Consider the following 14,037-nt stretch of genomic DNA (forward strand, 5'->3'; position numbering starts at 1 on the left):
TTATCTTCCTCAGATACTGATTAGTATAGTGCTTTCCTGGCTGTGTACATACTGAATGCTGAGGGGCAACACGTACCGGCAGTACTTCATTTAAGGTAGTGTTGTAAGCGCAGGAGCGGAGCGAAGAATCCCGCAGGCAGCTCTCAAACATCTGCAGTGACTCATTCACTTTATTGTTGAAGTCAATGGCCGATTTGTTAGCAATTCCAAAGTACAGATAATCTGAATACAACCTGTGACGATAAAAAAAAACAGCAATTACAGTAAGCCCTGAGGTAATGTAACATCATTTTAATTCCTGCCCCTGATTTATTTATTATTTATTTATTAACAGTTTCTAATATGGGGGGTAATTCCAAGTTGATCGCAGCAGGATTTTTGTTAGCAATTGGGCAAAACCATGGGGGTCATTCCGAGTTGTTCGCTCGCAAGTGGATTTTAGCAGATTTGCTCATGCTAAGCCGCCGCCTACTGGGAGTGAATCTTAGCATCTTAAAATTGCAAACGATGTATTCGCAATATTGCGATTACACACCTCGTAGCAGTTTCTGAGCAGCTCCAGACTTACTCGGCATCTGCGATCATTTCACTGCTTGTCGTTCCTGGTTTGACGTCACAAACACACCCAGCGTTCGCCCAGACACTTCCCCGTTTCTCCAGCCACTCCTGCGTTTTTTCCGGAAACGGTAGCGTTTTTTCCCACACGCCCATAAAACGGTCTGTTTCCGCCCAGTAACACCCATTTCCTGTCATTCACATTACGATCACCAGAACGATGAAAATGCCGTGAGTAAAATTCCTAAGTGCATAGAAAATTTACTTGGCGCAGTCGCAGTGCGGACATTGCGCATTAAGCGGAAAATCGCTGCGATGCGAAGATTTTTACCGAGCGAACAACTCGGAATGACCCCCCATGTGCACTGCAGGGGAGGCAGATATAGCATGTGCAGAGAGAGTTAGATTTGGGTGGGGTGTGTTCAATCTGCAATCTAATTTGCAGTGTAAAAATAAAGCAGCCAGTATTTACCCTGCACAGAAACAAAATAACCCACCCAAATCTAACTCTCTCTGCACATGTTATATCTGCCTCCCCTGCAGTGCACATGGTTTTGCCCAATTGCTATCAAAAATCCTGCTGCGATCAACTTGGAATTACCCCCATAGCTCAGCAAATTCCGTTGCGCTTTACATTTGGAAATAATAATGTTATAGCAAAATTGGGTAATAACAAACAGTCATAGAGGTAGGAAGGCCCAGCTCAAAAGCTTACAATATATAGGGAAATAGGATACACAAGGATAGGTGCGATATACTGCAGAGTCGTCCACCAGATTACAAAGGTTCCTGGTGGACTATATGATATGGTCACACTGCAATGATGAACCGGGGACGAGAGGAAGGGAAAGTGAGAAGATGTGTGTGGACAGTGCAGAGTGGATGCAATTTGATAGGATGGTTTATGAAAGTTATGTGGCCGGTTCTGGAATTTGATACGCTTGCCTGAAGAGGTGTGTTTTCAGGGAACGCTTGAAGGTTTGGAGACTAGAGGAGAGCCTTATTGTGCGTGGTAGGGCATTCCACAGAGTAGGTGCAGCCAGAAGAAAGTCCTGCAATCATGAGTCGGAGCGAGTAATGAGTGTGGATGAGAGACGCAGATCTTGTGAAGAATGAAGAGGTCGGGTTGGGAGATATTTTGAGATAAGCAAAGTGATGTACGTTGGTGTAGTTTGGTTAATGGCCTTGTGTGTGAGTAAAAGTATTTTATAATGAATACGGAGGGACTGACAGAGTGGATCTGCAGATGATGAATGTCTAGCGAGGAAGATTAGCCTTGCAGCTGCATTCAGAATGGATTGTAGTGATGAGAGTCTCGTTTTTGGAAGACCATTTAGGAGACTATTGCAATAATCAATGCAGGAGATAATGAGAGCATGGATTACAGTTTTAGCAGTGTCTTGTGTAAGGTATGGTCGTATGTTGGATATGTTTTTTAGATGTATGTAACATGATTTTGAGACAGATTGAATGTGGGGAACAAAGGACACATCAGAGTCAAGGATGACACCTAGGCAGTGAGCTTGTGGGGTAGGCAGCGGTGCAAGTGTGCGGGTATGGGTGGGTACGGCCATACCCACAGCGACGGGCCGCCCGCTCCGTCCCTGCCTCTGCTGCTCACCGCCACTCCCGCTGATGTGAGGGGAGGAGAGCGCAGCCTGCGCCTCTCCTGCCCCTCAGTGTCTTTGTTCAATTCAGCGCCACACATGAGCCAATGAGAGCTCGCGGACCGGTAGCCAAGGCTGCCGGACCGCGAGCTTTGATTGGCTCATGGATTGGCGCTGAATTGAACTAAGACACCCGCACCCGCCGGAGACTGAGGGGAAGGAGAGGCGCAGGCTGCACTCTCCTCCCCTCACACAGACACACTCAGGACAGCAGCAGCAGCAGCGGTGAGCAGCAGGGGAGGGGGGGGGGGTTTAATGTATACCTGGCACTGGGGGGCATGTATACCTGGCAATGGGAGCATATCTGGCACTGGGGGCATATCTGGCACTGAGGGGACATGTGTACCTGGCACTGGGGACATATCTGGCACTGGGGGGGGGGTATCATGTATACCTGGCACTGGGAGCATATCTGGCACTGGGAGCATATCTGGCACTGGGGGGACATGTGTATCTGGCACTGGGGGCATATCTGGCACTGGGGGGACATGTGTATCTGGAACTGGGGGTATATCTGGCACTGGGGGATATCTGGCACTGGGGGCATATCTGGCACTGGGGGGACATGTGTATCTGGCACTGGGGGCATATCTGGCACTGTGGGGACATGTGTATCTGGCACTGGGGGGGGCATGTGTATCTGGCACTGGGGGCATATCTGGCATTGGGGGGAACGTGTGTATCTGGCACTGGGGGCATATCTGGCACTGGGGGGACATGTGTATCTGGCACTGGAGGCATATCTGGCACTGTGGGGACATGTGTATCTGGCATGGGGGGGCATGTGTATCTGGCACTGGGGGCATATCTGGCACTGGGGGGGACATGTGTATCTGGCACTGGGGGCATATCTGGCACTGGGGGGGACATGTGTATCTGGAACTGGGGGCATATCTGGCACTGTGGGGACATGTGTATCTGGCACTGGGGGGACATGTGTATCTGGCACTGTGGCCATATCTGGCACTGCGGGGACATGTGTATCTGGCACTGGGGGCATATCTGACACTGAGGGCATATCTGGCACTTGGGGGACATATGTATCTGGCACTGGGGGCATTTCTGTATCTGGCACTGGGGGCATATCTGGCACTGTGGGGGCATTTCTGTATCTGGCACTGGGGGGCAATGTATATCTGACACAGTGGGGGCATTTGTGTATCTGGCACTGTGGGGCAATGTACATCTGGCACTCTGGGGGCATTTGTGTATCTGGCACTGTGGGGCAATGTACATCTGGCACTCTGGGGGCATTTGTGTATCTGGCACTGTGTAGCAATGTATATCTGGCACTCTGGGGGCATTTGTGTATCTGGCACTGTGTGGCAATGTATATCTGGCACTGTGGGGCAATGTATATCTGGCACTGTGGGGCAACGTGTATCTGGCACTATTGGGGTCATAGTTGTATCTGCCCCTCCCCCATATGTGTATCACGCCCCCATTTTCATTGGCCACGCCCCATGTGGCATTTGGCCACACCCATTTTTGTGCACGCACACAGTACCTGTAAGACATTTTTTCTACTTGCACCACTGGGGGTAGGGTTGATTGTCGAGTTTTCAACAGTGATAGAAATATCAGGTTAGTACCTACTATTGGCCGGTGGAAATATAATTAACTCTGTTTTTGAAATATTTAAGTTTGAGGTAGTGAGATGTCATCCAAGATTAAATGGTAGAAAGGCATTCAGTGACACGGCCCAGTACAGATAGGGACAAATCAGGGGAGGATAGGTAGATTTGAGTATCATCAGCGTACAGATGATGCTGAAATCCAAAAGAGCTGATTAGTTTACCAAGGGATGAGGTATAGATTGAGAAAAGCAGAGCACTCAAGACTGAGCCTTGCGGTACTCCAACTGAAAGAGGTAGCGAAGAGGAGGTAGATTCAGAGAAGCGAACACAATAGTGATTAGATAGGTAGGATAGGAACCAAGAAAGGGCTGTGTCTTTAAGACCTAGGGGTGGTCATTCCGAGTTGTTCGCTCGCTAGCAGTTTTTAGCAGCCGTGCAAATGCTATGCCGTCTCCCACTGGGAGTGTATTTCAGCTTAGCAGAAGTGATAACGAAGGGATCGCATAGGGGCTACAAAATAATTTTGTGCAGTTTCAGAGTAGCTTCAGACCTACTCAGCGCTTGCGATCACTTCAGACCATTCAGTTCCTGATTTGACGTCACAAACACGCCCTGCGTTCGCCCAGCCACGCCTGCGTTTTTCCTGGCATGCCTGCGTTTTTCCAAACACTCCCTGAAAACGGTCAGTTGACACCCAGAAACGCCCTCTTCCTGTCAATCACTCTGCGGCTGCCAGTGCGACTGAAAAGCATCGCTAGACCCTGTGTAAAACTACATAGTTTGTTGTAATAGTACGCCGCGTGTGCGGATTGCGCCGCATATGCATGCGCAGAGGTGCCTTTTTTTGCCTCATCGCTGCACAGCGAACAAATGCAGCTAGCGAACAACTCGGAATGACCACCAGGGATTGTAGTGTTTGTATGAGAAGAGAGTGGTCAACAGTGTCAAAGGCAGCAGATATATCTAGAAGAGTAAGAAGTGAGTAATGGCCTTCATACTTCGTAGTGACCAAATCATTGACCTCTTTAGTCAGTGCTGTCTCTGTGGAGTGTTGGGGACGGAAGCCTGTCTGAAGTGGGTTACACTAAATTGTGTGAGTCGAGTGTAGGCAAGTCTCTCAAGTTAGAGAGGCAATGGCGGTAGTTTGAGAGAGAGTTAGTGTCAGAATTATTTTTTTCAAAATGGGAGTAATCACTGCATGCTTGAACAGTGAAGGAAAAATACCAGTAAAGAGAGAAAGAGAGATTACAGATGTTAGTTAAGGTAGGAATAAGCACTGGAGACAGAGCTTTACTTATTTGTGAGGGTAAAGGATGAAGAGGAGAGGTAGTAGAGAAGCAGAATGAGAAGAGTGATGATACTTCATCTTTATTTGTGGGATCAAATGAAGAGAGAGAGAGAGTGCCAGAGGGTTCAGGTAAAGAACTGAGCAGGTCACTGCCTGATGAAGAGCATACCATTTAATCTCGGATCTTATCAATCTTGTCCTTGAAGTAGGAAGCAAGTGCTTGTGCCTTGATAGTGGCTGGTGGGGTAGGTGAGGATGGATTCAGAAGTGATTTAAATGTATTAAAGAGTCATTTGGGGTAGAGGCTTGAGCAGAAATGAGAGATTGGAAATATGTTTGTTTGGCAGAGTCCAGGGCATTTCGATAAGAGTGGTGCACGGTCTTATATGTGAGGAAGTCACTTGAAATACGAGATTTACACCACTGACGTTCAAGTTGTGAGTTTTTGTAGATGTCTTGTTAATTTAGAGTGCCATGGTTGACTTCTAGGCCTACATGGAGTGTGATGGGTAGCTGTAGCCACTTCATCAAAGGCTAGTTCTAGAGTCTGGTTCAAGTGTGATACAGCCATCTCAGGAGATGTGAATACAGAAATAGGTGAAAGCAGTTGTTGGAGTGAGTTGAAAAGTTCTTGAAGATTAATTGTGTTAATATTTCTGCGGGTTAGAGGAGACTTGGTAGACTTCAGTAACACAGAGTTTGAATTAATGGAGGAGAGCATTCAGGTGATAAGGTTGTGATCTGAGAGGGGGAAAGGAGTGTTACTGAGTTCAGAAACGGAGCATAGTCTGGTGAATACTAGATCAAGGCAGTGGCCCTCCTGATGATTAGAGGCATCAGTCCATTGGGAGAGGCAGAGAGAAAAGGTTAGAGAGAGTAGTTTGGAGGTGTGAGCAGCAGATTTTGGACAATCAATAGCAATATTGAAGTCACCCTTGATGATGGTGGAGATGTCAGAGGATATGAAGTTAGGGGCCAGGCAGAAAAATCTTCCAGAAATTGTTTGGGATGCCCAGATGGGCGATAGATAGCTGCAACACGCAGAGAGAAAGGAGAGTTAACCCTGATGGAATGTACTTCATATGATGTAAATGTGACTGATGGAAACTGTGGTAGAACAGTGTATGCAAAAGATTGGGAAAGTAATAGTTCAACTCCATCTCCTTTATGGTTACCAGGCCTGGAGGTGTGTGTGAAGTGGAGACCACCATGTGCCAGTGCTGCATGGGAGGCTGTGTCTGATTGTGTGAGCCAGGTTTCTGTTATAGCCAGAAGATTGAAGTTGTTAGATATGAAGAGGTCATGGATGGATGTTAATTTGTAACAAACAGAGTGTGCATTCCATAAGGCACATTTTAGTGATCTGGAGGGTAATGGAAGACGTGATGTTTATGAGGTTAGATGGATTTCTATGTTGCTGTGAATCAGGTGAATGTGAGTGATGCAAGTGGTTGGGTCCTGGATTTGGTGAAATGTCACCAGCTGTCAGAAGCAGAAGAGAGAGATAAATGTGGGTGTCAGAGGTTTGTGAAAGTTTTTTATGGTGAGAGGTTGTAGATGTTGTTGTAAATGAATATAGGGAAGTAAAAAGCTCATGAGTGAATAAGAGGGGAGTGAATAAGTGAGGGGGCAACATGTACAGAGGTGTGAGTTGCTGGGAGACTGAATAATGTAATGGCCTTTATGAATACTCCATGAAGAGTAATGCAAATTTATTTCTATACCAAACTCTACATGGGATGCGGTTATGTGACCGGCGGTCAGGAGACTGCCGGTCACAATACCACGCCGGGATCCCGAAGCCTGAATATCCCACTGGTCGGCATGCTGACCAACAGGGACTATTCCCATTCGTGGGAGTCCATAGAGAAGGAATAGAACCTGTGGCAAGCGCAGCGAACCCACAAGGGGCTTTGTTGCACTTACCCTCCCCCCGGCCATCTAACAGCTGGGATCCCAGCGTCACACATACCCATCCCCTCTACACAATATCACATAATACAAAATCATATAAATATATACATTAAGTAATTAATCCGCTCAGCATACCGGCGTTTGGGATACCAACAGTCGAAATCTCGACACTGGTCAGAAGACTGGTGCCAGCATCCCAGCATTGACCACAATGCCGGCACCGGAATCCTAACTGTCAGCATCACGCAGGGGGGGGGGGGGGGGTGTTAGGTTCAGCCATCACCAGGGAGGGTTAGGGTTAGGCTGTGTGGATTAGAGGGTTAGGGTCAGGCTGCAGATAGGGAAAGTTAGGGAGGGGGAGGTTTGGGGTACATACCTGCCAGGTGTCGGAATTCTGCACATCGAATGCCGCTGTCGGTATTCTGACTGCCAGCATCCCAAGCACCAGGATCCTGACACCATCTCATAAGTACAACCATAAACTGGTCACCTGCATATTAAAACAGTGCAATTACTATAGATGGGCATACCAGCGGATAAACCAGATAATTGTACAGTGTATCCGGGCGACCTATCAATCAGTCGGCCATGCCAGATCATCCAGCATGTCTGTCCGATGCAATATTTTCTAAGTCGAAAGTCATCCGTATCGAGCAGTGTATTCCCTGCCATTGATGACCGATGGACATTTCCCCTGTTCCTTCACATGGGAAGGATCAGGGCAAAGGGAGGAGCACAGATATCGGGATACAGATATCGGGTGCCATACACTGTGGGAGATCTGACAGGCATTTTATCGGGCCGTGTATGCCCAGCTTACATAATCATTAGCGATAAGCACAGACCCCTGTGTTTTGGTTTTGTTTCTAACTCTTCATTATGTTTTGGTTATTTAGAATTTATTTAAACATTTATAAAAGCAACTAAAATCATGTAATTTGGACCTATTTCTCTTACGTCCTAGAGGATGCTGGGGTCCACATTAGTACCATGGGGTATAGACGGGTCCACTAGGAGCCACTGGGACTTTAAGAGTTTGAGAGTGTGGGCTGGCTCCTCCCTCTATGCCCCTCCTACCAGTTTAGAAAATGTGCCCGGAGGAGCCGGTCATAGCTAGGGGAGTTCCATAGGAGTTCTTTTAGTTTTATTATTTTAAATAGAGTTTAGGCACAGGGAGGCTGCTGGCAACAGCCTCCCTGCTTCGAGTGACTAAGGGGGGGGGGGGGAGTAGTGTCCACCCTGCGGGGTCTGAGCCACTATCTCCGCTGACAAGACACTGAGCTACTGAGGGGATCGAACGTTCCCCGCTACAGGGGATCGCTCACCCCAGCAGCATGCCACCACCCCCTTACAGAGCCAGAAGATCAGTGGCAAGTTAGTCACTGGCCCCCCTGGCAAGCCAGGAGCCGGTGTGAACATGGCGGCAACAGGGCAGGACCAACTGTGCTCCGGGGCTCAGCAGTACATAGTGTGATGCTGTGAGGGGCGCCCTGAGCCAGCACCTACACCCTACACTGACCACCAAGCCTGTCAGGGTACCAGGATCGCTGCCAGCACTTTTCCTCAGGCCAGTATAATCTTCAGAAGAGCGGGAAGCAGCACCATGAAAGGGGGCGGAACTTCTCCTCAGAGCAGACCCAGCAGCGTTCAGCACCATTTTCCTGCCTGCAGAAGCGCTATCAGTGAGAGCTGTCCCTCCAAATCAACTCCAGCTATCTTATACGGTACCAGGGGGTTGTAGAAGGGGGGGGAGGGGCTGTATATCTGTACTGAGCAACCTATTAAGGTACACAGTAAGCGCTGGTTAGAGGTCTCCCTATCTTGTAGCGCTGTTTGTGGATTGGCTCCAATCTCTGTCTCTCTTGCCATTCTTGGGGGGAAACTCTGCCCTTCCCTGTGTGTGTGGGGAGTATTTGTGGTCTCCATTCAGCTATGTCCAGGGACTCTGTGTCATATGCTGCAGAGGATATGTCCTCTCAGGATGATCCCATTCCATGTAATCAAGATTGCACTGTGTTAGCGCAGGTCCCAGCAAGGAAGACTGAGTGGTTAGCCTCTCTTAAAAGTATGATTTCTCAGATTCTACTAGAGTTGCACAAAATGAGTCTGCAACTCAGGTTTTACTGAACTCTATGGCAGTTTGGTCCGGTTCTGTTATTTCAGGGCCCCCAAAAACGTGCTCTTGCCCAGATTATGCAAGATGACATGGATACCGATTCTGACACGGCAGACAGTGAATGGGATGTGCTGTGGGGGGCGGCATTTCTTTCAACACCTGAGCAGGTTGAGGTGGCTTACTTCACTGACAATAAGAAAGCCTCGCTAACCTTCTCTGCGTCTAAGGAATTAAATGCTATATTTGAGAAAGCTTAGGAAAACCCGGAAAAAAAATTTCAGATCCGCAGAAAGGTTCTGGTTGCTTACCCTTTCCCTGAGGAGGATAGGAAAAAATGGGAAAACCCACCCATAGTTGACGCATCTGTGTCCAGATTCTCTAAAAGGGTGGTTTTACCTGTCCCCGGATCTACTGCGTTAAAAGAACCGGCTGATCGCAAAATTGACACTACGGTCAAATCCATATACACGGCTTCAGGGGCGATACTACGTCCTACTATTGCCTGTGCATGGATTTCCAAAGCTATAGTAAAGTGGTCAGGCACATTACTTGAGTATTTGGATACAACGGATAAAAGTGACGTTGAATTGTTTTTACGTAACATTCAGGATTCTGCAGGATTTTGGTGGAATCCATGAAAGACCTGGGTTCGATGGCTGCAGGGATATCTTCCATGTCTGTCTCAGCTTGTAGAGGACTTTGGCTGCGCCAGTGGTCTGCCGACGTGGAATCCAGGAGAGGTGTGGAGACCCTACCCTACACAGGTCAGGCTCTCTTTGGGGAAGCATTGGATGTGTGGATTTCCACGGCTACACCATCACCTTTTCTTCCCTCAGCTGCACCTGCTATGAAGAAACCTTTTTCTTCAGCTGCATCACAGTCCTTTCGGGCTGCTAAAACAAGAGGAGGTCGGCCAAAATCCAAGAAACCTGCTGCTGTGGGTTCCCAGGAACAGAAGCCTGCTTCAGGTATGCCAAATTCCACAGCATGACGGTGGACAGCGCAGCCTGGAGGTGGGGCCGGTGGGGGCGAGACTCAGGCATTTCAGCCACGTCTGGGTGTCATCCGGCCTGGATCCCTGGGTGCAAGATATTGTGTACCAGGGGTACAGGCTGGAGTTTCAAGATCTCCCTTCTCACCGAGTCTTCAAATCAGGCTTGCCAGCTTTGCTGGCAGACAGGGCTATCCTACAGGAAGCCATCCAGAAGTTGGTGGAGTCACAGGTAATTGTACCAGTTCCACCCCATTTGCAAAACAAAGGTTACTATTCGAACCTTTTCGTGGTACCGAAACCGGATGGTTCGGTCAGACCCATTTTGAACTTAAAATCGCTAAACCCCTTTCTGAGGGAGTTCAAGTTCAAAAATGGAGTCTCTGAGGGTGGTAATATAAGGTTTCGAGGAGGGGGAATTTCTGGTATCCCTGGATATCAAGGATGCGTACCTCCACATTCCGATTTGGCCACCGCATCAAGCTTTTCTCCGATTCGCACTGTTAGACAGACATTTTTAGTTCCAGGCCCTGCCATTCGGCCTCTCCACAGCACCAAGGGTATTTACCAAGCTGATGGCGGAGATGATGGTTCTCCTCCGCAGACAGGGGGTGAACATAATTCCGTATCTGGACGATCTGCTGATAAAGGCATCGTCCAAGGTGAAGCTGTTACAGTCCATTGTTCTCACGACCCATCTACTCAGGGAACACGGTTGGATCCTGAATCTTCCAAAATCACATTTGGAGCCGACCAGGAGGTTGTCATTTCTAGGAATGATCCTCGACATGGAAGTGCAGAGGGTGTTTCATCAGGAGGAGAAAGCGTTGGTGATACAAACAATGGTCCGGGATGTCCTGCAGCCAGCCCGGGTGTCGGTTCAGCAGTGCATTCGCCTTCTGGGGAAGATGGTGGCCTCTTCCGAGGCTCTGCAGTACGGGAGGTTTCATGCTCGACCCTTCCAACTGGATCTCCTGGACAAGTGGTCGGGATCTCATCTACAAATGCACCAGTGAATACGTCTGTCGCCAAAGGCCAGGATTTCACTCCTCTGGTTGCTACAATTACTTCACCTTCTGGAGGGCCGCAGGTTTGGGATTCAGGATTGGATCCTTCTAACCACGGATGCAAGTCTCCGGGGCTGGTGCGCAGTCACTCAAGGAGAGACCTTCCAAGGAAGGTGGTCAAGTCTGGAAGCCGGCCTACCAATAAACATTCTGGAAATGAGAGCTGTCTACAACGGTCTTCTCCAAGCAGCCCATCTTCTGCGGGATCGAGCCGTTCAAGTGCCTTCGGACAATGTAACGATAGTGGCTTACATAAACCGACAGGGCAGAACGAAGAGCAGAGCTGCAATGTCAGAGGTAACAAGAATCATCCTCTGGGAAGAAAAACATGCGTTGGCACTGTCAGCACTCTTCATTCCGGGAGTAGACAACTGGGAAGCGGACTTCCTCAGCAGACGCGATCTCCATCCAGAAGAGTGAGGACTCCATCCAGAGGTGTACACGGAGGTAACAGATCTTTGGGGTGTACCTCAAATAGACATGATGGCCTCTTGTCTCAACAAGAAGCTTCGGAGGTATTGTTCCAGGTCGAGAGACCTACAAGCCATGGCGGTGGACACCATAGTGACTCCGTGGGTGTTCCAGTCGGTGTACGTGTTTCCTCCACTTCCACTCATTCCAAGAGTTCTAAAACTCACAGGGAGAACAAGAGTTTAGGCGATCCTCATTGCTCCAGGCTGGCCAAGAAGGGCTTGGTATGCGGATCTTCTGGATCTACTGGTAGAAGAGCCGAGGCCTCTTCCTCTTCAGGAGAACCTGCTGCAGCAGGGGCCGTTTGCTTATCAAGACTTACCGTGGCTACGTTTGACGGCATGGAGGTTGAACGCCAGATATTAGCTTATTCCTACCCTGATACAGGTTAGGAAAGGAGTAATGTCTAAACATTACCATCGTATTTGGAAAAAATATGTATCTTGTGTGAGTCCAAGACGTTTCCTACGGTGGAGTTTCAACTGGGACGGTTTCTCCTCTTCCTGCAAGCGGGTGTGGATATGGGCCTGAGGTTGGGATCCGTAAAGGTCCAGATTTCGGCCCTATCCATTTTCTTCCAGAAACAGCTGGCTTCCCTCCCGGAGGTTCAGACCTTTTTGAAAGGGGTTCTGCACATCCAGCCTCCCTTTGTGCCACCTACGGCACCATGGGATCTTAACGTGGTGCTGCAGTTTCTCCAATCAGATTGGTTCGAGCCTCTACAAGAGGTTGAGGTCAACTTTCTCACATGGAAGGCTGTCACTTTGTTGGCCTTAGCTTCTGCTAGACGTGTGTCAGAGCTGGGGGCTTTGTCTTGTAAGAGCCCCTACTTGATCTTCCATGAAGATAGAGCTGAGCTCCGGACACGTCAGCAGTTCCTTCCGAAGGTTGTGTCTACGGCAGGATTGCCGTGTCGTACGTCTGTTAAGGCCCACTCTACTCGTAAGGTGGGTTCTTCCTGGGCGGCTGCCCGGAGTGTCTCGGCTTTACAGCTTTGCCGAGCGGCTACTTGGTTGGGGTCGAACGCGTTTGCAAAGTTCTACAAGTTCGATACCTTGGCCGCTGAGGACCTGAAGTTTGGTCAATCAGTTCTGCAGGAGCCTCCACGCTCTCCCTCCCGTTCTGGGTGCTTTGGTACATCCCCATGGTACTAATGTGGACCCCAGCATCCTCTAGGACGTAAGAGAAAATAGGATTTTATTTACCTACCGGTAAATGCTTTTCTTGTAGTCCATAGAGGATGCTGGGTGCCCGCCCAGCGCTTTGTGATCCTGCAGTGGTTACTTTGTTCAGTACTGCTTAGTTCTCGGTTTAGTACTGTTTTGTTACCTGGTTAAGTAATCTTGTTCAGCCGTTGCTGATGTTTCAAGCTAGTTAGATTGGTTTGCCTTGTATGTGTGAGCTGGTGTGAATCTCGCCACTATCTGTGTAATATCCTTCTCTCGAAGTTGTCCGTCTCCTCGGGCACAGTTTCTAGACTGAGGCTGGTAGGAGGGGCATAGAGGGAGAAGCCAGCCCACACTCTCAAACTCTTAAAGTGCCAGTGGCTCCTAGTGGACCCGTCTATACCTCATGGTACTAATGTGGACCCCAGCATCCTCTATGGACTACGAGAAGAGAATTTACCTGCAGGTAATTAAAATCCTATTTTTTGTTCCTATAGTATTATTAGCATCAATAGCATACATTTTTATTCATTTCTAATCAATTTTGACCACCTCACAGTTCACCATATTTTCACCAATATTGAAAGGCTGCAGCGAGTTGACTGGCTAAACTATGCGACAGAACAACGTGACAAACACATGGCAGTTTAAAAGATTATAGCACATTTGTTTTCATTAATCAAGAACTAATAGTATAAAGTTAATAGAAAATATATTATAAAGTTAACACAATATTAATTTGAGGATTAGTATATTAATAAATAATAACAAACATCTTAAACCAGCAAATCAAAGGTTCGAGGCCAGTACAGGTTATTGGGGTGTAATATTATATAGTGGAAGCAAGCAGGGCCGGTTCTTGCCCTTGCGGCGCCCCGGGCAAAAGTTAGGGGCGTGGCTTAACATGGGGGCGTGGTCAGTCACGCCCCCCATTTGTAGCGCCGCTGGAAAAAAAAAAAGTATACTTACTGTACCCCGCTCCTGTTTCCAGACCCTGCAGACCGGCGCCGCTCTTCTCCTCGGATCTATGGGAGAGACGTCAGTCATGACGTCTCTCCCATAGCACAGCATAAGCGCTAGAGGTCAATTATGACCCCTAGCGTCTATGCCACAATGCTGTGCGGTGCGCGATGACGTCATCGCGCACCGCACACCAAAGGTCCTCTTCATGAAGGGAAACTAGACGCTTAGCGTCTGATTCCCTTCAGAGCGGGGGAGGACCAGC

The 14,037-nt window shown here is 48.5% G+C and overlaps 1 protein-coding gene across 1 annotated transcript in view; it reads right to left on the bottom strand.

The window, feature by feature from the left end:
- LOC135057415 (carbohydrate sulfotransferase 15-like) overlaps window positions 1-14,037 on the bottom strand; it is a 103,514-nt gene that overhangs the window by 29,772 nt on the left and 59,705 nt on the right. The window contains exon 5 of the mRNA XM_063963305.1: window positions 77-233. Within this exon, the coding sequence (XP_063819375.1) occupies window positions 77-233 (157 nt within the window). The remainder of the gene's footprint in view (window positions 1-76; window positions 234-14,037) is intronic.

The sequence above is a fragment of the Pseudophryne corroboree genome, chromosome 3 (genome assembly GCF_028390025.1).
Source record: "Pseudophryne corroboree isolate aPseCor3 chromosome 3, aPseCor3.hap2, whole genome shotgun sequence".
Classification (NCBI taxonomy): Eukaryota; Metazoa; Chordata; class Amphibia; order Anura; family Myobatrachidae; genus Pseudophryne; species Pseudophryne corroboree.